This window comes from Crinia signifera, chromosome 1, assembly GCF_055691185.1.
Source record: "Crinia signifera chromosome 1, ASM5569118v1, whole genome shotgun sequence".
Taxonomy (NCBI): Eukaryota; Metazoa; Chordata; class Amphibia; order Anura; family Myobatrachidae; genus Crinia; species Crinia signifera.
In genome coordinates, this window is record NC_139217.1 from 268,437,706 (window position 1) to 268,463,810 (window position 26,105).

At 41.7% G+C, this 26,105-nt stretch overlaps 1 protein-coding gene across 1 annotated transcript; it reads right to left on the bottom strand.

Annotated features, from left to right (window-relative positions):
- Positions 1-973: 973 nt before the first annotated feature.
- NCBP1 (nuclear cap binding protein subunit 1) lies at positions 974-26,105 on the bottom strand. Its single transcript, XM_083183594.1, has 23 exons — positions 25,854-26,105; positions 22,858-22,946; positions 22,608-22,708; positions 21,887-22,043; positions 19,622-19,729; positions 18,614-18,735; positions 17,123-17,192; positions 16,825-17,040; positions 16,563-16,660; positions 14,864-14,927; positions 12,319-12,429; positions 11,367-11,431; positions 9,188-9,250; positions 8,805-8,879; positions 8,457-8,560; positions 7,192-7,311; positions 6,544-6,646; positions 6,350-6,443; positions 3,891-3,994; positions 2,879-2,993; positions 1,882-2,010; positions 1,685-1,798; positions 974-1,580 (listed from the first exon to the last, which is right to left on the bottom strand). Exons 1-23 carry the CDS (start codon positions 25,885-25,887, stop codon positions 1,467-1,469), a joined length of 2,370 nt encoding a protein of 789 aa, XP_083039720.1. The 5' UTR covers positions 25,888-26,105; the 3' UTR covers positions 974-1,466.

Consider the following 26,105-nt stretch of genomic DNA (forward strand, 5'->3'; position numbering starts at 1 on the left):
GATCAACAGTGAAAAGGTCAACATGGGTTTTTTCCCACTCTTTTTGGAGCAGACATGTGCTGACAGGCGGTATTTCATGCCCTACCATCCACTAGGGCGTGGAGGGGGAAAAGAATAGTGTGCCGAAGAATGGGGAGTGTAGCAAGCCATGTGAGGGTCACAGTGCACCGATAGGGTGTCCATGTCAACATTTGGGTCAAAAATACATACATTTGAAAACCCCATGCCAACATTCTGAGTGTGTGGACCTTCCTGTGGTCGACCTAATCATTCACACCCAGAGAACTCACTGGTGTTCTCCACTGAATAATGTTCTGGTTATTAAATGTTAAAATAGCGTCACTAGTTTCCAAAAAATAGTGTCAACTTGCACACGATAGTCATCTGTCAGTCAAGATTTTACAACACCATGGCATATGAAGTATTAGGTTGATATTATAATATTTTAAGCATATGAATTCTCAAACAAATCCTCCATCTCATTTCAGAAGATGCCAAATAAACAAGCATGGACCCCAGGATGTAGAGCAGTAGTTACCAAACGTCCTTGAATTCACAGCGCCCTAGAGTATCAGCAATTTGTTCACCACATCCCAACATTTTCTTATTCAGCTACCCAAAGAAAATTATATTAAGCAAATTGTTCTCACCTGTCACCCTTATATGATCAGTTATGTGGTGGTTGCACAGTGTTACGCTTCTGTTTGTCCAAATGATGTACAGTATGACTAGCAACTGCTAGAACTGATTTTGCCCAACACACTGACCATAAATTTATTTTGATCTGCAAATGCCCCACTGGGAACAAATGCTTTAAAGAGATTGCCTTACAAAGAAAACTGGAACCTCCAAATAGGTTTTGTGCAGTTGTTTTTAAGTAAAAGCACAATTGGCAAATTAGACGTCAGATAAATATAAAATTCAAAACATTTTAGGACCGAAAAGTATATTTTGTATTCGAATTAAGGACATATTCAGAAACAAGACAAGAGACTTTATAGGAGGGTTGAAAAAGAATTGCAAGCAACTGTTTGTCAAGTCAGGTATTTTCTCCCAGGGGAAACAGGTTGGAGGGAGAGGGGAACGGAAGATAAGAACACAGGCAGTTATAGCCCCTTTACATAACTGAATCCTCACTTCACAAAGAAACCAAGCAACATATTGAAATATTACTAATGAAGGAAAAAAGGGGAAAAAAAATAAAAATAAAAAGTTGCATCGGGAGGGGAAGGGAATATCAACGCTAAAGCACCATGGCTAATACAAAACAAAAATGGTTCTGTTATACTACAGTTCATAGTTCACTTCCAATCTGAAGCCAGCTATTTTAAATAGTAAGAGTCTGCTTTTAACCTATTTTAATCACATTTAAAATGTGTTACTGTTAATATAAAAATGGACTTTCCCCGACAAGTCTCCAGCGATGTAATGCAGTATGGTGCAGAGAAGAGCCTACAGTGCTGTTATTAAGCCTGCAGTGCACAGAACTGCTGAAAGACAGTCAGGATGTGATGGTCAAGTTCTGCTGTAAATAAGAGGTTCTCCAAGGTCACCATGTACTGATGGATTATTTGATGATGCTAAAGAAAAGACACGAGAAAAAAAAAAAAAAAAAAAAGATTAGTTTGTGAAGCTACAATGGCCAACCATTGGGTAAATTATCTAGCACATTCTGAAGACTGACCTGTAAAAAGATTTGCTGAAGTCGCTCTATGCAGTTTTTATACCATGGAGTAATCACATCAATACCTCCCGTCTCACAGCGTACCAGGTGCTCGGTGAGGATCATAATAAAACGCTGCAAGGAAAGGGTAGACATTTACTACAGAGTATGGCAGGGTGTGCAATAACTAGTGGGCACATTTAAATGGTTCACACTACCTGGAAAATAACAAGGAAGAGATTCTTTTGTTCACTTTGTGCAGACTCTACTTTCTCTTGTAAACGTTCAATTTGTTCCTCCAGAGGCCCATCCTCCCTCCCACTGTCGTCATCATCATCTTCATCTCTCTGAAGCATAAACACCAGATTAACAGGGAATTTAGTATACAGCAGAATAAATTAGAATAGATTAACAGGGTGGCAAAGTGGTCATGTAATAGTGTCTGCAAATGACAGTCATTTGTAGATTTAGGTGGCTTTCCTTACTTATGGGAGCTGTCTACTTGCTTTTTTTTTATCATTTTTTCAATGCAATATTTAACTTATGAAAGTTTTACCAGTTGCAACTATTTCAAGCTAAATACCAAGCTGTCATTCCATTAAGTTCAACAATCTCATATTATTCAAGTATTATGTGCACCTGCAGCCTCTAGATGGCACCAGAAGCAATTCAAGTGTGGCTCAGTTCAGGTGCGCACAGTGGCCAGCACTGACATTAAGGTTATGCTGTCATTTTGACAGGCTGGTATCTATTGTATAATATTTCTGGCTCCTCCACTTCCCACCCAATCATCTGAGCAATTGGCTGTGGAGAGTTAAGGTGTGTACGGGCATTTATCGCTGGCAATATGGTCGCTGATTGACCATATTGCCAGCGATTGGAGTGTGACCCGGCGATAAATCGCCGGATGCGCGCTCCCATTTTTAGCCCCCTTATGACCAACAAATTCCCTTTGCGACTCCCCGGGAGAGGTTCCCCTTCATCAGTGACCATCTCTGGTCGCTGATGTAAAGGAGACAATGAGCAATATATTGCCCGCGTGTGTACACAGCTTTAGGAGACGTTCCTTAATTCAACCTGCTGGTAGGATATATTCCTTTAATTACCAACTTGTGTCATCTGAAGATTAGGTCAAAGGCACTGACAAAACAGTGCAGAGACTACCCTGCAGCTTGTGGGTAACAGAGGTTACAAGTAAAATACATATTTACTTACACGTTTATTATGCCTGGCAAGTCGTTGTTTACTGTCCTCTAATTCTTTCTGGACTTTCTGCACATGTTTGTTCATTTTTCTGATGGTGGAATGCAAAATTTCCCAAATGTATAGCCTACAAAAGACAGGCATGACAAATAAAGACATGATTCTTACCCTTAGCACTGTAATTATAATTAAACTTCGCCTCCAGTCATAAGTTAATGGAAAGGTTTTTAGACCATTGATTTCTAAGTGGATTCATAGGAGGCATAATAGTCAAGTCAAAGCCAGACTTTCATGAGACAGTATTATTTACATTCAGATTACAGGATGCGCAATAACATGGTCATTTTTTAAACGGCTGCACCGGCTACATTTTTACAGGTATGTTGTTGGAATGAGTATTGTAGTGTCTGCATATTAATCATTGATTGCCGAGAAAGTACCTCACAGAAAAACATGCTTTCTATACACATTTATTATTGAATAATTTAGCACTGCCTACAATGGATGGGGAGGAAATAAACTGGTAGGAAAATTGACAGTGGAGGTTTTACTATAAAAGAACTTTATTTCAATAAAAAGTTATTTACCCTTTCATATAACCACTGGCCCTGGAAATTGCCAGGGTAACCCAGGTCCTGGCTTGGGGAAAAGGTCAACCTGGGGAGACCAGGGTTATTCCCAGGACCAACCCAGTGTGTATGTGCATGGGCCTGCCTTCAAGGAGTGACATGGAGGCAGTGTGAAAGGAATGACTTCGCTCCAACGTGCGGTAAGAAAGGTGTTTGAGCAACTATGACGCTGCTTAAAATATGTTCACTTTACCCGGGTCAGTACTGAAATATAGCTGTGAAAAGGGGAACTATGTATAACATTTGTATACTGTTTTAGTCATTTGGGCAGGGCATTAAAAGAGTGTCAAGGCACTGACAGATACCAGTCATTGACCTGATGCCAAAAAAGCATTTGTGGATATCCGTAGCAAAAAGTAGTTACATTTCTTTAAAACAGTTAAATATAAAGTCACCTAGTGAAGTCGTGTGATAACGCAGGAGAGAAAATCCAGTTTGCTACGGCAGCACAATCGACAATTTGTGTTCGTATCAGCTTATCCACTAGTACTGCAATCATCTGTAAAACAAACAGGGATATTAAAAACATAAAACAAACTTGTTGGATAATTAAACCATTTCTGAATGCAACTTAAGCACATGAATAAAGTACATTGACTTGTAATAACCAGTTTGTCCCCTGCAGACAGACATTCATAAGTATCTATAGCAGGAAAGTTTTTCTACTAGGTATTAGGACTAGGGTAATCCTGGTCAGAAGTGTGCAGTTTCTGTAAGTAGATCTCAAAAGAAATAAAAACATAAGACGTTAGTAAAATGTTTTTTTTTTTTTTTTGTATTTTATCAGTAGCAGTGTTCTCCCAGAAAATCTTACACTAAGGTAATATGAAGAAGCAGCTAGGTGGAGGTAATTCATTCCTTCTACTGATTTAACAATATGAAATTAAAAATATATTGGCCACTTGTTGTCTGGACACAGCATGCACTGCATTTTATTTGAGACACTGCACCCTATTGAGTAGGCAGGGCTCCCTTACTGGAGGGCTTGACAAATTTTTCTAAAATGTAGGAGACCGGACTAAAGTTTAGGAGCCAGACAAAGTAAATCACACCCCAAAAACAAAAAAAACATCAAAACTTGCACAAGGTGTACTTTAAACTTAAAGCAATATGAAACAGTAGGGCCCTGCAGCAAAAGTACAGTCTATATGGAAGTATAACTACTAGAAAATATTTATCAAATTAAAAAAAACACTTCAGTTTTTCAAATGATAGATATAGGATACAGCAGAAAAACAGGCCTCAAAGTTTGTGATATGCTGAAAAAACACTGAATAGGCCCTAGGGAGATCTTATCAGGCTCCAAAGCACTGTTACACAGCACGCAGTGCCCCATAGTCACGTTACACAGAACGCAGTGACCCATAGTCAGGTTACACAGCATGCAGTGCCCCATAGTCCGGTTACATAGCACGCAGAGAACCATAGTCATGTTACACCCCACTTAGTCACTAATCGTCACGTTACACAGCTCATAGTGACCCATAGTCACATTACACAGTCCCTAGGCATGGCAAATGCCCTAGCAATTGCCTATGCCTAGGGCCGGCTTTGCAAGCAGAGGTGGACTTAAAATGGCGGGCCACCAAACACAGACATGCTGCAGAGCTTTAGTAACATAATTCCTGGTCATCAACTGAATTAGGACATTGCGAACAGCATGTTCCCATGCACAATACTATACACAGCAGCCAATGCATTATACATGAATCTACCCTCCACTTAGACATAGTGCCAGGCAGTTTGCTTTAGTAGAAAGAAAAAAAAATATGTTTTTTTTTTTTTTTTAATTTAAATAAAAAAAAAAAAAAATGCCCGAGCAGCAGTGGGCCCAACAATTGCATTACACGTGGCACCGTACCTGTCTCCCCCTCACCGAGGCAGACACCCGGAGCCAGCAGCGATGTGCAGGAGATCCCTACACATAAGAAGCGCACATAGCTGCAGGAAATAGTGGAGCACCGCTCTATATGACAGACAGCCGGACATCTACCACCCCACCGCGGGTAGAGCAGGGAATCTCCTGCAGGTGCAGGAAGGGAGGAAGCGGCAAGGGGCTTATCTCCTGCGGCCGCAGTGTCCAGTCTCGCTGTCGAGACCCGGGAAGCCACGCACAGCTATAAGGCAGAGGTGACAGGGGGTGAGGCAGCCTCCCACTGCTCTTCTGTTCATAGGCTGGTGCAAGCCACTGCTCATCTCCTGGTACCAGCACCCGCCACCCAACAGCTTCACAGGACAGGCTGCAGCAAAACGCATCCCCAGGAACAGGCACAGTTTGTAAAGAGGAGTCCGAGGTTCCCAATATAGGGTAAAATACACGCTATATCATGTATTTGCGATCACTGCGTGAGTACATGTCCAATTGCTTTATAATAAAATGGAGTGATGGAGGCAATGTAGAGGTGAGCGGTTTATGCTTCTGTGGTAGGAACTATGATTCAAGGAGGTTGAAGGAAATTTATGGAGGTCTATCAATCCAGATAAAAAAGCCCAGAAATTTGTCGTGCAATTTAAGTAACAAGAGCATTTAACCACTTAAGAACCATTTTATAAATGGTTTGCCCATACACAAGAGGACAAATCAGACTGCAGTATGGCAAAGAGGGCAGGAAATTATCCTGGCACAAATCAAAACGAGGGGTGAGAAATATGCAAAAATATTCTATTTAATTGCATTGCCATTTAGAGGTCTCTGGGGTAGTATGAAGAAGCATGGCTTCAGATTGTGAATAAATTCGCAGAGCGAGAGCTCACTATATTTCTGCATAACATAGGTTAGGCAGTGGAAATGAATATTTTCTTGAGAACACTACATAATCTGCTGACAATTCTTCATATATACTACATATTTAACCTGGGGGTGATTTTTCCAGACATCGTAAACCACTCTTAGAATATGCAGCTTTCCTTCTTCATTATCAGACAGGGATCTCAAGACTTCATGAAACCTTTATAAAAAACAAACAAAATAAAAATGTTGGACAATGATTGTGCACAGAAACATAAAATGCAGCAAGACGACTTAGATTCCCGAGAAATTATACTTACTTAGCAAGTGCACTAAATGAATGGCTAAATGATTTAGAAGCCAAATTTAACAAGGACTGTAAAAATACATCTATTTTCAGTGGATTAAAGCCAATTCCTTCATCTGAAAACAAAATAAAAAATACATTGACTAAAATCACTCTTTGGACCCTAAATTCAGTTCAGTTTTTTCTTCGTTACCTACTTATCTCAACCCATTCACCATGGTCTCACTCATCACCAAAATCTATATTAAAACTGTATGACCAATAGGACTTGTCATTTGTATGATCGGCATACAATTTGGAAGGAAATAAACAAAAGCTAATTAAACTTCTATTCCCTGCCTGTCTGGATTGCCTGTGCGGACACTCTGGAAGCTGCCAGGAGCTTCAGGAAGTGCAGTCTGTGAGCACATTTGCATTGACAGTATATGATGTAAAAAAAAATCTTTTGAAGGTGGTGGTGCTAGGCACTTTAAGCCACCCCAACATATAAGATGGGGGTACATTTGCTTGAACAAGGAAACACTCAAACGCTACACTACAGAAAACTGTTGGGTACTGTTTGGTAATGGGAGAAGGTCTTAAGTCAAATAATTTCAAAGACACATAAAAAAAATAAAAAAAAATCATGAAGAGGCATACCAAAAATGTATATTCTACTTACCATCGTCATCTTGATTAGGATTTGGTACGTCTTTTAAAACACCGAAGATATCTTCACTGATGGCCTTATTTTTTATGATATTAGTCAAGGTAGTAGCAGTGGCATAGCCAATCAGAGAACCTAAACAAAGTGCAAGCATAAATGAATAAATTATTGGAGTAAAGTTTCTATTTTAGACCGTTCAGGAATATTTTAGAAGAATGATTGGGGTTCCTTATGTAAGGCCAGATACACACAAAAACAATGTTTCCTGCCAACCAGAAGATTTATCGTAATTGAAGGAATACATTAGACAATGGTATGTATTCAATGCGGTTTGCGAGTGGTGACAGCGAGCAGGGCTTCCTGCTCGCTGTCACCACTCACCCTGACAGCATTCAACACTGCCTCCGCATCTGCCAATTCCCCCTCGCTCCGTTTTTTGAGCGAGGGGGAATTGGCGGATGCGGCTCCAGAAGCAGCGAGACCCGCGGCTAAAAACTGCGAGTTTTCTGCAGCAGCCGCGGGTCTCGCTGTTTTGGGGAATTTCCCCACAACGTTGAATAGTGCGAGCGGCCGGCGCGGAGGTTAAACAACGAGTATCGCTGGTTTTCAGCAATCCTCGCTGTTTAACCCCCTCGCCGGCCGCTCGCTGCGGCATTGAATACATGCCAGTGTGCAAGATATATAAAACCCATCCGTGTTTGGATGATATCAGACAACATATCGTTTGATGTGTACACTAGCCTATGAGTACCAATGCAAAAGTAAAATGTGAAAGCTCAGTCTTTATTAAACTTCATTCAGCTGTTCTGAGTCCTCCTCACATCCAATACAAAAATAAACCAGTATGCTATCATTAGTGTTCATTCTAGCACCCTGCACCTTTTAAAACCGGTGTGTAGCTCCTCTTTGCAGCCTGGGGTGTCATGGTCTGCTTTGGTGCTTCTAGAACAGTCTGGTCTGTAATAAGATACAGGCCAAAATGGGATAGAGACGCAACAGCACAGAGCGACATCCCAGGCAGGAAAGAGGAACTGCACAGGTTTTCAAAGGTGCTGGATTGAACACTAATCACATTTGCTAATATCTCCAAGCAATTTTCTAGCTTCCTATAACCCAAATGTTAACAGAAAAACCACCACCAGCATCCCAAAAAGTAGACTACCAAAACTACATCCGAAGTGCTGTACTTCGGTTTTATTTCCGACAATGTCAGAATTAAAGTTCTATACAGAACTTGCAGCATACAACATGCTAGGGAAGTAGTTTAAAAGGAAACTTACTGCTGCTCTCATCCCCATACTTGTAAATGCATTTTGGATCCGCTGGGTACAATGCAGAAAATGAGGAAGGCACAATATCCAATATCCGTTGATGGTAGGAAAGTCTAAAACAAGAAAATGGATTCATTTAAAACCAATTTACTAGCCTGGTTAATTTAATTTGTGGTATCACAGCATAGGTAATTGAGGGGGCCCCAAGTACTAATCACATGCATAGCGTTGTAGGATTAGAGTGGGTACAAGGAGGGGGTTGGGGGGGGGGCTTTACAGGCTCTCACTTAAAAACGATGTTCCATGTTCCGTCTTGGTAAAACCTACATGAAAAGCAACAGAAAAGTGTGTACATACCTCATGCACTTTTCTAAAACTTCTCGAACAAATTGGGGCTTGGGTCGTTCTATCTCTTGTGTAAGACAATCTGCCCTGCAAAATACAGCAATATACAGGTCATGTCTATGTTTTTAAAAAACTCTTCAATTGTTAAAATGAATGTGCAGCAATCGTCCCTTTATCACCATTAACGATCTGCTTTAACTTCAAAACTGGAAAATGTTAAGGAAACTAAAACCAATATAGAGTGAGTGCTTTCTGTTAACACCTTAGGAAATATATTTAACTGCATTATTAGCACTTGCCAAAAAAAAAAGCTCTACTCTTTTCCTCTTTTATTGGTAAGAAATTTTTGTTATAGCATAAAAAGCAATAATACTTATTAATGGCAAACCACTTACCAATCTTCCCAATTCCATCGGAATCTGAAGTTACTCAAGTGATGAGAAAACCAGTTTATGAACCTAGGGTGAAAGTTTAAAAAAATATATAAAACAGTGTATTTTAAAAAAAGACGCCAGTGTTAAAGCAGAAATTTGCAAATCAGTACCACACAAATACGTTTAAATAGAAGTCACATTTTCTATCAATGCCTAAATTGTACTAGATAGATTACTTGCTATGACTTTAGTCATTTGCCTGGCATAGTTGGGTGGGTTGCAACCAGACAGAGATAAGCTTTCCCTGCCCACGGTCACATACCATGCAACTGTATGTAGGCTTTGCTTCTCTCTAATCATATTTATGGGCTTTGTGAGCCAGGACTCTGTCCTCTGTTTAAGGGCTGGGTTGTGATATCAGCAAACTGATAGCCAACATCACAAGCATCCCAGAATGCTTGATGTATAATCAACCATTTTGAGTGCTGCTTGGAGGGGATTGTTCCGCTTTGTTCTGCCGCACATATAGTGAAACCTGCAGAAATATACCAGAGTGATGGGAAGGTAACATTACAGGTAAAATGGGCAATGTTATAGGAGATGCCATGAAAATGCTAAAGCATTGGGGTATAATGAGAAAGTTCTTAAAATATTGTACATGCTTAAAAAAAAAAAGGTATTGTTGACCTAGTACATGACATGAAAAACAACAATTTGAGAGAAAACCACATATATAAAAATGAGGGTTGGCTGGTTTATGACCGCCTTGGTCATAAACTGTTTAATGGTTTAAATCAGCTGGTACAATGGGGCTGAAAACGGGAGAGCGCACCCGGCGATTTATCGCCGGGGCACACTCCTATCACTGGCAATATGGTCGCCGACCATATTTAGAGCGATTTCAGCCCCTATCGCCCCCGTGTGTACACAGCTTTATGGTCTTCATCCAAGTAATGACAGGCAGTACAGATGGTGTCATGGTTAGCATTACTGCCTCACAGCGATTAGGTCATGGGTTCGATTCCCACCATGGCTCTAACTGTGCGGAGTTTGTATATTCTCCCTGTACTTGCGTGGGTTTCCTCCGGGTACTCCGGTTTCCTCCCACAATCCAAAAATATACTGGTAGGCTAATTGGCTCCTAACAAATTAACCCTAGAATGTCTGTGTGTGCGTGTATATGTGGTAGGGAACAGATTGTAAGCTCCACTGGGGCAGGGACTGATGTTAATGTTCAACTATACTCTGTAAAGCGCTGCGTAATATGTATGCGCTATATAAGAAACGGTTAATAAGTAAGCTGACCCAATGCTGTAAATCACACACACCAAAGATAGAAGGGATTATTGCAATATGCAACCCTTTCAGGTGAATGTATGTTTCTGCAGGTACAGGGAGCTTGCGACATATCCAGTGCTCAACTCCTTGTTTTTGTGTTTCAGCATTTCATGGAAAAGTAGTTTTGCATGTTTTAATTATATTTTAGTCTTAAAATTTGTTTTATTGAAAGATTTAATAATATATATATATTTTTTTTTTTAAACAACCATATTAAAGTGTAATAACTTTGGTTTGTTAATGTTAGAAAGCATTAAAACATGGTTGATCAAGCAGGGTACACACTAATAGATATATTTGAAGATCAAATTGATCTGCACATTTATCTACAGACTGATCGGGCAGCGTGTCCTCCATACGCGTAGCCCAATCAGTTGGGATTGACATCACAAATGGAAATGCGTGTGCCCACTGAGCTGTCAATCACCGGCGGCTCCGGGCAGGGCTGTACGGGTGGTCGGCGGATCGCCCATACACACAGCACAATGTTCAGCTATGGCTGTGGTGCACAGCCAACGCGATATATCTGAACGACACTGGTCGTACATATATTGCTCACACTGGAAGATGGTGCACCAATCACTGGAAGATGGTGCACCAATCAAACAGACGATATCGGCCAGTGTGTACCTTTATACATAGCAATGTTTCACACTATTATATAAAACCTGATTCAATTTTTTCTTCATTAAATAAAAAAAAAAAAGAACCTTGTTTTCCACCAACCATGAAAAAAATAGATATTTACCAGTTAAGTGATTAATCTGGACATGCATACATATAGAAAGAAAAAAAAATGCACACTATACATTGTTTATCATGCACCAATACTATACATAACAATATATTGCCAGTCAATTACCTGTCAATGCAAGTTGTGTTCATTGTGTCTAAGCGAGTATACAGCATTTCAGTGGCTTGGGCAAGCTATTTACTTAATTAAGGTAAACAAAATTATTCACATCTGAAAACAACCAGCAAAAACAAGACGTCTTCGGAAATTTCTACATTACTTTTCAGACTTTCAAATTGACAGAGGGCTGATTGATTATACTTTAAAATACCAAAACCAAACCGTGAGTAGGTTCAGCTTTTCGCTTCCCATAGGACCTCATAACTGAATGCTACAAGGGTTAATCGCACCATCTTATTTTTGGCGACAAGGCAGCAAGCTAGATTATCCTACTATTGGAATCAGTGATGGAGGGGCACAGCACATTGTACACAATTGAAATCTGAATATTGAAAAAAAATTCCCAGATTCTGAAAAGGCAGAGAACTGGATAGTTTAGAGAAGGAGGAAAAGGACTGCGTTCAATGGGTCTTAAATTAGTAATTCACTAGGAGCTAAATAAAGATCGGTAATGAGATTAAGGAGAACTGATCTTTCAGATTTGGCTCTTTAAAATAAAATACATATGGTGGTGGTGGTGGGGGGGGGGGGGGGTTGTTTAGTAAATAAAGGTGACTTCCCCAGCCAACCCCCCCCCCACCCACACACACACCAGGGCTGTTGAAGCTTTTATCGAGGTATTACAGAAAAAACAAAAACACACTCCTTCCCTTCGCAAGTGAATGGCAATATAGGAAAGAGCACAGCAATATTAACCCGGTAGAAAAGACTTAAAATTATTGTTTTCTCAAACTTTCCAGGACCCTTTTAAAAATTACTCCATGGCACAAACATGCATTTAAAGAATACTTGCAACATGGACCCAGGATATCCAGAAAAAGACAAATAAAATAAATAAAAATCAGCACACCCTTTAGTTTAGAAACCAACATCTACAGTTATAAGGAAAAAAAAAGGATACAACTTGTGGTAAAGATCCTGGCTGCAGCTTGCAAAGTTCAATTAAAAGTGACGTGTACATGACCTCTGGATGCGGTGGTACAGGAAGCTGAAACAACTCGCCAAAGATGATCTATACAAATAGAGGGGAGAAAATAAAAAATGTGAAATCTAAGGAGTGTGAATGCTTTTAAATGTAATTTGACAGTACAACATTTTAGGTGTAGTCACCAACTCTACTTATAAAAGTATATGTACAACACACCTGACCATTCCACCAGCTGCAAAACTCCTGGTATATGGGTAGGTGGTACCATGATCAAGTCTACAGCCTTATAGCATTCATATAGATATAATCATATTTGGAGAAAACAAGGATTTTTTTAATTTACTGTTCGATCCTTTTCTCTGTAGCAATTTTAGGAATAAGTGGATTTAGGTTTCTAAATTCTTAAATCCTTTTCTTCCAGATCATAGGGGGCACAAGGAACACTGGGTATAGCCTGGAGTGGAGAGAGTGTGGGCCCCAAACCTTATAGTTTTTTCCACAAGCAGAGCCAGACTCCCGCATCAGTATAAACAGACAGCATTGAGCAAGTTCAGTTAGTATGCCCATAGCAGGAGCGAGCAAAAGGAGAGGGAGAAAATTAATGCCTCAAGGAACCTCACTCCAGGTAGCTGTGAAAATCCAGGCACAGAGGCCAGTAATATGGATTCCCCTGCCAATGTGGTTTGGAAAGCATGTCAGTATGCCTAAATAATATAGGAGCAACCAAATTCACATTCAATGCCTTTAGATGCACAAAAAACACCTGTAACTGTTGAGTCTGGTGCTGTGTGGCTGCTATTTGCTGGAGACAACTTCATTGAACTCCGCCACTCAACATAGCCTTCATTGAACTCCGCCACTGTGGTTCGGGAGGTCCCCCACCCCCACAGAGGCCTCACTATGCAGAGATAGCTGGCTGCATAGTGAGAGTGTCAGCGGTGGGGAAGGGGAAACCTGGTGTTGCATACAGTGCACTCTCCCCAGGATGAAAGAAACAGTCACACTTGTACACAAATACACACAGTGAAAACACAAGGGGGATAAAAGCAAGTCTGCCCCAGCTGTGTAAGGGACCCAGCTCAATTGCCAAAAAGACCCAGTGTGTAATGGCAATATCAGTGGAATTTACAATGATATACCAGTGAAACAAGCCCTTAAAAGCTATTTTCAGCAACTCTCAGTTTAACACCCCTGTACCAGTGAATCTGTAGACTGGAGTGCCTTGGAGGAGCCAGAACAAGCTGCATGTTGTTACTTGCAGGAAATGGTGCCGAGTCACTGCTGGCCCCTCTCTGAGGTAGCTCCATCCCCAGTAACGGAGCTACTAAGAATGTGTGTGCTGCACAGATTAAAATCGGGGTACCCCCTAGCGGGGTCCATGGCTTCTGCTCACCACTCAGATGTTTTCAGACATGTTAGGGTGGTGCAGCAAGCTGCGGCCGTGTGCTGTGGTGCAATGCCAGGCGGTACACTAACCCATTCTGGAACGTGTTACGGCAGTGGGGATCGGAGTAGCACCTGAAGAGTTCAGTTCCCCCCAATTTCTATTGGTTGAAGTGTGCTGTATAGGAGATTGGCTGATAAATAAGCGCCTACAAATGCAATATTCTACATCACAACATACACAATGACCCAAATGGACGCTTAAGGGATGGTTTTTGAACAAATTACAAAAAAGGGAGAACGCTAATCTTGGGGATGTCCAAATATGCACATTTACCAAATTCAGATACTCTCCTTGCAGCGGCAGCAATTAGCTATACTAATGAGAAAAAAATACATAAATATTTCAGGTCTGTCATTTACTCCAAGTCACTGGATTAAAGAACCAAGATAAAATCACAGGACACCTGGTGACATAGGACTTTTGGATCAGAATCAGAGCACCCCAAGACAGAACCCCAGGAAAGCAAGTTAATTTCCTTTTAAATAAAATAGATCAGGCTGAAACCTAGACTTCTAGAAATGAAGAGGTGATGTTGCCCATAGCCACCAGATTCTGTATCATTTTCTAGACTGCAATAGAGTACTTATGGGCAACATCACCTCTTTCCATTTTTAAAAGCTTCGTAATATACCCCCAAGATACAGTAGGTCATTCAATTTGCCAGGCAGTAAAGAGGGAAAGTCATAACAAACAAAAATGGTAAAAGGTGAACACTCCCACAATTTGTTTTACACACAAAATGTACTTAGAGCTAATCTCTTTTATACTTTAGATCCCCTGGAATCTTTCCTACACCTCTTCCCTTGTCCCCTTATCAGCATCATTTTTCCTACATTCCTTTATGGAAAGCACAAGTATGATGAATGAGACCCATAAGGCCCAGTTCTTTCATTGGACTTTCTTAATGAACGATGTTATGAAGCCTTGTGTTACACTTTTTCAAGATTGCATGAACCACTAAAAAACCTCAAAGTAAAAACCACTAAAAGTAAAACACCACTTTTTATCGGTTTCTTTAAATAAAGGATTCAGATTACTAAACACACCTTGAGTTTGCAGGGATATACATACCTCAACAATATGATAGTTTAATGGAATCTTATTTTTTCCAGCGTAGCTTAGTAGCTGTGCCGCACTACAAAAGAAAAATCAAAAATTATTTATTTCATGTTATTTATATAGCACTGGAATATTCCCTTAAATCCAGTGTTTTCCCCAGAAAATCGCGTCAGACGGGTTATCAAGGCTTTCTGTACTGAAAAGTTAGGAATGAAGGAACAGATTGGCATGGACACATCAGATGTGAACAAGCCAGACTGGGCTTTTTCTGACATGATCGCATCTGATGCAACCAGTCAAAAACCTACTGATCATCTTTCAGCAGCCAGTCTCAGAGGGACCTGCCATCCATCCTGACCTGCAGCTCTGCTCTTAGTATATTCACATCACTGCTGACCGCAGTGATAAAGGAAGCCCTATAGCACCCCTCTAGCCGGCAGCTGTAACGCTGCCATTTCTAAACCCTTCCTCCCACTTCTGCCGACATCAGTAACATGTAAGCAACCTCAGCTCTACCTTTCCATCTAGCTCTGTTTGCCCAATTGCCGTGAAATGCAATAATCAGGCAGCCCAGTACACAGTAGCCACCCCATTGTGCTAGCCAGTGTAGTACGGTCATCCTACACAGTGCCCCCTACATATGTACACCATGCCCTGCTACTCTGTCCTGCACTGGCAATTGCAACTCTCCATCCGATTCATTATGCACCACCACACTATATATAGTGTATAAAACGATTAGTGAACCAGGGATCGCCAACTCCAGTCCTCAAGAGCAAAAACAGTTAACGTTTTCTAGGTCTCCTCACAGAATCATAAGTGAAGTAATTAGCTCTACCTGTGGATCATTTATAATGTGTCAGTAAGTAATGAGTGCACCTGTGCCTCAGCTTGGTGATCTAGAAAACAAGAACTGTAGGTACAGTAGCTCTCGAGGACTGTTTGGCTACCACTGGTTTAAACTATTTTTTTTAATGTATTAAATAGTTTTTTTTAATATCACATTATGTAAAAATTAAAACTTATCAAATTCATCTTACACAATTATTTAGCACAACAACAACTTCTTAGAGGACATTTTAGAAAATATTAGCCAGTTAAGTGGCTAAAGAAATGTAAGACTTGCTTTGTCATTTAACTGCACAGTACCGTAGCTGGCTGGACAAAAATTATACTCTATCATGCTGGAAAATGGACATTTACTGGCTGGCTAAATTTTTTATACCTCAGATAAACTTGCTGGCTGGACATTTTATACCTCAATTACTACCTACTTGGAGGCTGGACAAACCATTTGTAATAGCCTTTGTAGAAAGTAATTGGCAACTAGTTATAAACGTGACTGAGACACTGCCATCTAGGACTACTGTTTCACCGTCCAACTCCTACATGGTCATTATACATGGGTAGAGTTCTTTAAATAGGAGACATGTCTATTGAAGCATCGCCCATACTGTGATGCAATATGCCAATAATCCACACTGCACTGAAGGTTCTGTGTCAATCAGTGTAAAGTCAGCTCAACACAATTGTCTGAAAAGTCAGCACAGCCTGACTCAAGTAGATTATGCTGGGAAGAACACTAAAGTTACTTTATTTTGCATAAAGTAACATCTATCCGAAACAAAATAATGTACTTGCAGTATGAATGCAGAAAATAATATTTTTTTTTCACTTTCAATACAAAATAATTCAAGTAAGTTTACTTTACCATGTTTTTCGCTCACGCCAATGTGACTTAATAATGCAATGGAGATTTTCTTCTATGACAAAACGTTCTGCGGAATGTGTTCCAGGCATTACTGGACCCTAAAATGACAATGCAAAGAACAGTAAGTCTCCAACACTCCATGGCATGGAACACCTTGCTTCCAATTAAATGCCTTGATAAAACACTTCAAAATTAGCAAAACAGAAGATTGGAATGTGTACTACTGTATTGATCTGGACACGTAGCATGAATTGTCATTTACCTCTGGTGCATCTGTGTAGTCAAACATCCTGAAAATAACTCTTGGCATTGGGTAGATTGACTCATCTGTGTGAGGTGGTGGAGTGAAGGGTGGTAGATTGTGTTGCAGGGCTTCGCACAATATGCTATCAAAGGCAAGATATGGACGCAGTATATGCCTCTCCTGCCAACGATCCTTCTTCATCTTTTGAATCTGTGCCCACAGGCAATCAAGGTACTGGAACAGGGGAACCCACATTATAGATAACATGCAGGTCAGGTCCTCTATAACCTATAGCTTAGATTAAAAACCCACTTACCTCTTCTTGTGGGTGAGGCTTATCTGCTGACCATATTTGCAACATAGACAAATGGATTTTTTGACGTTTCCTAAATAGGTGAGAAAGAAGGGCCAAGGTGAAATGTGCCTTCCATGTAAAAAGAATGAAAAGGGTTCGGTGGAACAGTTTAATCACGTTACATAAGGGGGGAAAGAAGGGAGGGTCACATGACTGTGGGAAATTAAAAGTTGTTGTAAGGAAAAAAACAAAAAACAAACATGAGCTTGAGCTTACTGGTGAACTAGTTTTCTAAGAACATAAGATTTTAAACTAGTTAATTTGTTTGGCTTTTGCAAATAGTCTTTATTCTACAAAACCAAGAAGTGGTCATGGAAGAGGCAGCTTAGCCCACTACCCTAAAATAGTATAACATAACACATGAAAAACAAACCTTTTAAACTTTTTCTATTACAGCAAGAGTTAACTGTCCCTTTAACAGTGGCCCCGTATCATTTGCGTCCTAAATACTAAATAAAAATTCATACAATAGATTTGTCGGTACTTGTTCCCTAACACGGCGCCCATCGCATGGTATACCATAAGACTAAATATGGTATGCGATGTTGTACAATAAAAAATTGTATGGCATCGTAAGCCATACAATGCGATGGTATACAATTTGTTATTGTACAACCACGCTGATGGGTCCTTACAATGTTAAATGCCCCCCCCCCCCCCACTATCAACACCAACCCAAAGCGTGGCAAGCGCAGCGAGCCCGCGAGGGGCGGCGGTATGTGTCCTCCGACCTTTTCATACCCCCACTATCCACGCTGGCATGGAGTGGATTTTAGATAGTGTGGCGAGTGCAGCGAGCCCCGCGAGGGGACGCGGAATACATGTAAAGTAATACGAGTATCCGACGTGGATAGTGGGGGTATGAAAAGGTCGGAGGACGAGTACCGCCTCCCCACGCAGGCTCGCTGCACTCTCCATGCTTCGGGTTCGCGTTGATAGTGGGGGTGGTGTGAGGTGCATTTAACATTGTAAGCACCCATTAGGGTGCTTATACAATTAAAAATCGTATCGCATCGCATGCAGCTATATGGCATGCGATGCATGCAATGGCATAAGTTGCCATAAGATGGAAATCTTGGGCGCCGTGCTAGGAAACAAGTACCAATTTGTCCTTCTTTTACGAAATCCTTTTTACTAAATCTCTGAATCCTTTATATTCCTTTGTGTTTTTCAAAGCACAACATTTTGTGAAACCACGCTATACACAAGATTGATAGAACCCAAGTAAACAGATAGCGAATCCCAGCAAAGCTATTTTTTACTTTGTTGACATCCAGGAGAATGGGAAGATAAAATGAGCACAAACCGTTCCTGACAGCAAGGTGAGTTAGGTGGCTGAAGACTATTCCTAGGAGGTGACTGATCTCCCACCTTTTTGTTAGCTGGACAGAGGTCAGGGAAGAAGGAGGAAGTTAGGTAGAATTATCCTTTAAAAAAAAAAAATTAACTCACTTGAGGTAACTTTCTATTTGTGAAAAAATACGGTCCATTTCAACATCCTTTTTCTCATATAGTTCTTTTCCAACCCATGGCAGGGAAGAAAGAACAGCAAACACATACCAATCAGCCCGAACCTAAAAATGGAAAACAAGTTAGATATTTTATCATATATAGGGATACAAATATTTTATGATGCTGATGAATTGTGTCCCCACGCTGCACGCAAGACCAACTGAGAAACAATTAGGCAGGTATTCAATTACATTTTTCTCCCTGTGCCGGATTCGTTGCACAGTCGCTGGGTTCCGGAGCACCATATTAACCGCCGCAGGGGCTCGCTGCCCCTGGTGGCGATAATTACCCCCCCAAGCCAGGTGGGGTGGTGCAAGGCCGGTTGATGGAAGCCTCCCTCTGCCTGCGCCGTACACTGCGGGGGAGAATGATGGCTCTCGGTGACACAGGCAACAGACGCTGAATACACTCTTGTATTTAGTGAAAAAGATTCACTGGAAGGAGTGAAAACAGCCCGATTCCCCGAAAAAACAAAAAATAAACGGTGAATCGGGAGCATTGAATGTTGTTCTTAGAATGAACTGTCAGATGCCATCTAAAAAGGCAGCTGGGGCAGAAAAAGAATTGAACCCCAACCCTTTGAAAAGCTCCAGTCTGGTGTGTGCTTATGGAGTTCAGATCATCATCCCCTGTTGCAAAAACAGGCTGATCTGCTACTGCAGAGAGCTATGATTGGGTGCTGAAAAGTAACACTTAAAGGATCAGCTAAGGTTGTGAGAGCTTCTTGCATTCCTGGTCCCTGTAAAGAACATGGATTCATAATAAAGGGATCATTGCTCAAAAACACACTTATGTAGCTTTTATTTATGCATTTAAAAATCAGCTGCATTTCAGGAATAGGAATTAAAAACAGTATTACAGAAGCAAGTGCAAACAAGGAGTACCACATTTTGTTAAAGCGGTTTAGAGCCTGCCTTGAAAATGATTGCTTTAACTAAAATCTCTTACCTGAGGAACATTTTCTTCTTGAGTGACGGCAACAAAACTTTCAAACATGGCTACCAAGGAAGGGGCTGCAATAACGTGGCAATTCACAATATCTGATAGAAAGCGGACCTTTCAAAATGTAAACAGAAAAAAGTTTTAGATTTTGTTCAGAATATTGCTGCATGTTATTGAAGCCCAAGTTTTTGAAACAAAAGCGTACACACCAGCAAGTTTATAATGAATATGAGAAGTGCTAATTTCAAATTACAGAATTTGCCGTTATCAGCCCATATAATTGACAGAATTAAATGTTTGGAGATTGCAGTTACCACTTTGTAAATTTAAGACATAAGGCCCATACACACTGGGTGACTGAGCTGAAAGCCACTCAAATCACCAGCTTTAAGCGGCTTTTAGCTCAAAGTCGCCCGGTGTGTATGGTCCGGCAATGAGCGGTGCTGCGCGCTCCCACATCATCCCCGGGAAAGCCGCTCCTCTGCTGGTATTACCAGCAGAGGAGCGGCTTTGAGGAAGGCTTTGCATAGCACTGTGCCGCAAATCCATCCGCCCCCCACTGACGGCATCGGGCAGGGGGAAAGCCGTTCAGTGTGTATGCCCCAAGCAGCTCCCCCCCCATCAATGACAACGATCATCGCTGTCCATATACACTGGGAATAATTGCCCAGTGTGTATGGACCTATAAAATAACATTGCACCAATCAACGTACAGAATTAAATATAAAACACTAGCAGAGATGGAGTCTGAGGCCTGCTAGGAATTTTTTTTTACTTGGTGCCCAAACTCCGACCTCTCCAGGATATACCCAGTGTCCCTATCCCCCCCTATGGACAAAGAATTATGCTTAAATAAATCAATCCTCAAATGCCCCCCTTTAGGTATAATCTCAACCCCTTTTGTTCCATAGTTATGTAGGGATATTCATATGCCTATCTCAAGCAAGTTTAAATTGCTCTATCTTACCCTCTACCACCTCTGATGGGAGGCTATTCCACTTATCCACTACCCTTTCTGTGAAGTCATTTTTCATGGACTTTCCCATGTACCTACCTTCCTAGTGTCAGTGCTTGTCCTCAAGTTGGAATACTGCTCTTCCTTTAAAAAAATGTTTCCCTCCTTTACTTTGTTAAAACCATTGGAATATCTGAAAGATTCTATATTTCCCCCCTTCCCTTGTCTGATACAAACTATACATTAAGATCTTTTATCTTTCCAGGTAAGTTTTGTGATGTAGGTCATGTACCATTTTAGTTTGTCTTCTTAATGCTCTCTACAATTAATCTATATCCTTTTGGAGATATTGCCTGCAGAATTGGATACGGTACTCTACCCAGGTCTGATTATCATGCAGTAATCAGTTTCTTATAAATGTAATGGTTTTACAATGCAATCCCAAACTTCTGAGTTTATTTTGGCAGTCTCCAAAGTAGAACAGTGTCAAATGCCTTACCAAAGTCTACATATGCTACAGCTACGCCCCACCCCCATATCTATTATCTTAGCTAGGTACACATATATACAATCGTCGGGCCGTTCTTCCAATCTGGGGGCAAACGGCCGTTCGATTGTATAGGTGTGTACGCTGTCTCAATTGCTGCTGTGCGATCGATAAACGGCCAAAAACGCTCTTGGCCGTCCACGGTCGGTCGAAGGTTCTTTGCTGCTTAATATTTCATCCGACAGGACGGCTCCATATCGGAACAAAAGTGAAGTGTGTACGCACGTTCGATCGATATGCTTGACAGTTGACAAAGCACGGTGGTATGCTGCATTATGAGAGACCCTGTAACCCTTTGCCTGCTGTTTTAACTAATGTGTGTTTAATGCCTCACTGCCCAACACTTTAGAGGCATCACTTTAAGACATTAATCAATGTTGAAGTTTTAATAGAGTGTGCTGGAAGCGCTTTGCAGGGCACCATAACACACTATTAAAACTTCAACATTGATTAATGTCTTAAAGTGATGCCTCTAAAGTGTTGGGCAGTGAGGCATTAAACACACATTAGTTAAAACAGCAGGCAAAGGGTTACAGGGTCTCTCATATACTTCTTCTTGCGATTGTTTGGACGGGAGTACATCGGACGTCGCAAGTAAAATTGTACATATGTGTACGCGCAGAACGGTCGTATGTTTTGGACGGCCAAACGTGTATTCGGTCGATCGAACGGTCGCAAGCAAAATGAAATTGTACATATGTGTACCCAGCTTAAGTCAAGCAATCACCCTTCCAAATGTCCAACATTTAAGAAATAAGTAATAACTTACAATGTATGTAGCCTCTGTGTAGGAATTGGATTTTATTGCTTCTTTGAGTTGACGAATCATAGCTTCTACAAATTCTCCTCCAAAATTGTAGTTCCTGGCATTCAGTAATCCCACCAATGTAGTGTAGACAGTCATTTTCTCTGGCAAACACCGAGCACTGCATTTTATGAAAGACACTTAATCCAAGGATAAAATGGAAAATATAGGCTACATTCTAATTAACTGAAGTCCACTGCACCAAAGAAATTACATTTTAGAACTTTAACCCCCTCCCCTCCCTGGGAACCCACTATTTTTGCCTGAAGTTAGCCCAAAATGTTTTTTGGTTGCCCAAACTTGGCAAATACAGTGGTTTGTTCCGGTCTAGCCACTTTACCGGTCTAAACCTTGTGTATTTCAGAGTTATGTATTCAGAGACCCCCACCCCGCCACTAATCACCATTGGCAAAACCTTTAAATATCATGCGCCTATAAATAATTACATCCTCCCACAGACTATAAGCTTTACTGGGGCATGAGACTAGTGTGAATAAAATATTCACTGTACAAGCTCATTTGTATATATACTTATAAAAAACGGTAAAAAAAAAAAAAGTATTTACATTTGTCCAAGCACTAACCCCCCCCCCCCCCCCCTCAAAACAAAAATACATTTTCCTTGGGAGAGCATTGATTGGCAAGGTAAACTGTCAGACAAACTAAGGTATATGCACATACTTACACTGCACAGAAAATTTTCAAGATCTTGCTTTGGTAGTTTGGCAAGTCAGCTTCCAAAACACCGGCCAACCCTTCTAAGTTGCTCTCCACCGAAAAAGTATTCTGATAAAAACAGGTTGGCTTAAATAAGCAATATAAACCAGAATTTGTCTTTATACAAATATCAGCTGGTAATTGAGATATATGTACATGGATTTCATGTTTTCATGTATTTTACATAAAAATATCATACACAAATCACAAAATATCACCTTCTGTCCAACCAGACATATGAGTGACTCTAACCGGTTCTCTATAACAACGGATTCTGAAGTCTTTTGCCTTTTGTGAGGCTGTCCTCCTGAACATAAGAAAAACAAAAATAAATGATTAACTCATACATTTAAACCCTTCACACAGGATGAAGGTCTCTAATACCCATTTCACATCGCAAACCCAGGATCCCGATCCCTGTCCCGAGTCATTCACATTAAACAGGTTATTATGACAAGAACATAAAGACACTATGGGGCAGATGTATTAAACCTAATAAGGTGATAGAGTGGAAGGTGATCAAGTAGCAGCAATTCAACTCCTACAGTAACTGTATTTTTTCTTTTTTTTAACCCAACTGATTAGTTATCACTTTCCCACGCTTAATACATCTGCCCCCGTGGTGTCATCTTAGTACATCTGCATCACATACCATCTGAGAAGCATAAGTCACAGCTGTCCTGTGTGATAGCCTATGCAATAAATTAAGAGAATTGTGGGGCAGATGTATTAAGATTGGTGAAGCGATAAATTGGAGATAAAGTAGAAGGAGATAATCCAGCAGCCAATAAGCTGTTTGAAAAATGACAGTTAGGAATTGATTAGCTGGTGCATTATCCTTCCACTTTATCTCTTCACCAAGCTTAACACATCTGTCCCAATACATGTAAACACTGCCCATCATGGCCAGGGGTCGCCATAGGACATGTCTGGAAGACAAAGAAAACTAAGGGGTCATAAAACACATCATTTACACAGCCAAACCAGTTTTCTTAAAAAATAAATACCCAAAGGAAAATATCTACAAACCAATTTACAGTAAGCAAACAGCATGTTGTTGGCATTAGTATAATACAATTGTTAGCAATGACCCAAATAGCACTAGCATGTGCCAGATAGAGTTGGTATAGGAGACACTTCCCAGCACTGTATAACGGTGGCACTCAATATAGAAGGATGGTGAAACCACTAACACTATGACAGCATAAAGAAAATTGTTATACCTCATCATAACAGGTATTACTGGCACGTACATTTGGGGATTACAAGTAGTAACAGATAACCAGCAAGTGACTGAGGGGTAGATTTATTAAGCTCAGTGAAGTGATGAAGTGTCTGGTCTTTATCACAGACCAATAAGCTCCTACCTGTCATTTGTAACTTCACAGCTAGGAGCTGATTGCAGGGTTGCCTGCCTGAACCTCTTTTAGGGAGACAATGCTGTTCCTGGACTTCCACGGTAATATATGATTGCCATCACCTGTGGGGAGCTAGTTCATTGATAAGAAAGGCGTTTCACCACAGGTGATAGCAATCACGCATTAACAGGAAAGTCCAGGAACAGAGCATTTTCTCCCTAAATGAGAGGGTAAAGCTGCCCATACACGCCCCAATGCGTGCGTTGTGGGCTTAAATAGCACACATCACATTGCATGTGCATGCAATGCGATGCAATGTGATGAGAACCAAGTACAAAAAGTATGTGCAAGCACATACTTTTTGTACTGTGCGATAAGGTGCCGCGGGAGCGCGCACGTCAAAGCACAGAACGCACAGCCCACATAGCAGCGTGTATGGGCTGCTTAAGGTAAGCAACCCTGCAATCGGCTCCTAACTGTGAAGTTACAGACTTGGTTTGAAAACTGACAGATAGGAGCCAATTGGTCGGTGATAAAGAATCAGCCACATTATCACTTCACCGAGCTTAATAAATCTGCCGGAGGGCCAGATGTACTAAGCCTCGGAAAACAATAAAATTTAGAAAGATCGAGTACCAGACAACTCCTGCCATTTTCTCTTAGAGTATGTCATGACAGTTAGGAGCTGACTGATACTACACAACCCCCCCCCCCCCCCCCTCAAAAAAAAAAGGATTAAAGGCCCATAAACACTGAGCGACGGGTATGGGTAAAATCCGGAATCGGATAAGACACCGGAATGCCGGACTGGACATCAAACTCTGCATTCCGGAGCTTGTAGTATCCGGTCCGGGGGTGTCCTGTCCGGGGGTGCTCCATCTGATGGGGCTGCTCTCGCACCTGTCACCTGGGTGAGGAGAGGGGGGAGAATACAGCCTCACCGCATGGTCCGGGGGTGTAATAAAAACTGGAACGTTCCAGACCACACGGGGAGGCTGTAATCTCCCCTTCCCCATGTCCCTGGTGTGAGCAATCACAGGCACCCCCCCGGACAAGACACCCCCCGGATGGGACACCCCTCGGACCAGACACTATAAGCTCCGGAATGCAGAGTTTGATGTCTGGTCCGGCGTTTCGGTGTCTTATCCGGGTCCGGTTTTTACTTAGTCCCCCTGAGCGACTTCCAGCTGAAAACCGCTCGGTTTACCCGTTTGAGGGGTATGGGTAAAATCCGGAATCGGATAAGACACCGGAATGCCGGACTGGACATCAAACTCTGCTTTCCGGAGCTTGTAGTATCCGGTCCGGGGGTGTCCTGTCCGGGGGTGCTCCATCTGATGAGGCTGCTCTCGCACCTGTCACCTGGGAGAGGAGAGGGGGGAGAATACAGCCTCACCGCATGGTCCGGGGGTGTAATAAAAACTGGAACGGTCCAGACCACACGGGGAGGCTGTAATCTCCCCTTCCCCATGTCCCTGGTGTGAGCAATCACAGGCATCCCCCCGGACAAGACACCCCCCGCATGGGACACCCCTCGGACCAGACACTATAAGCTCCGGAATGCAGAGTTTGATGTCTGGTCCGGCGTTCCGGTGTCTTATCCGGGTCCGGTTTTTACTTAGTCCCCCGTTTGAGCGGTAGTATACACTGCACATGGTTTAATATGAACTATCTGCTGCCTTTTGGGTACATCTAGCCCTGAATGGGAGAGGATGGTGATGGCAGCGAGGCTCAGGCAATTCCAAATGGTGCTGTAGCGATAACGTAGCTCCCCTACGGCTGACAGAGCATCCAGTGACTTCTAGTTCCACACGTGTGCGCCTATGCGCGGCTCGGTTACTGGGGCCGTCTCTTACCGTCACTCTTGTAGCTGTGCCTTCTCCGGGACATGGCGGCTGCAGGGTGGGGTGTTGTTTTTCGGAGAGACTGGAGCGGATGGCGGGGAAACCCGGCTTTAGTGGCCTCTGCGGATCGTTCTTTCCGCGAACAGCCCGCACTGGCTTCTGGAACTTACTCAGCCGGAACCAACGAGAGGAACGCGCACGGGTCTGAGGTGCCGTCGCAATCACTTCCGGTAACGACAAAAGAGCAAGAGGCATCGGGCGACG

What these genes read in the sequence shown, in the direction of transcription:
- NCBP1 (XM_083183594.1), bottom strand. Translation starts at nt 25,887, where the DNA reads ATGTCCCGGAGAAGGCACAGCTACAAGAGTGACG. An exon ending in GCACAGCTACAAGAGTGACG is followed by an intron (nt 22,947 to 25,853) that starts GTAAGAGACGGC and finishes TCTTATGTTCAG; the next exon opens with GAGGACAGCCTCACAAAAGG. An exon ending in ACTACACAGATGCACCAGAG is followed by an intron (nt 16,661 to 16,824) that starts GTAAATGACAAT and finishes TTGTCATTTTAG; the next exon opens with GGTCCAGTAATGCCTGGAAC.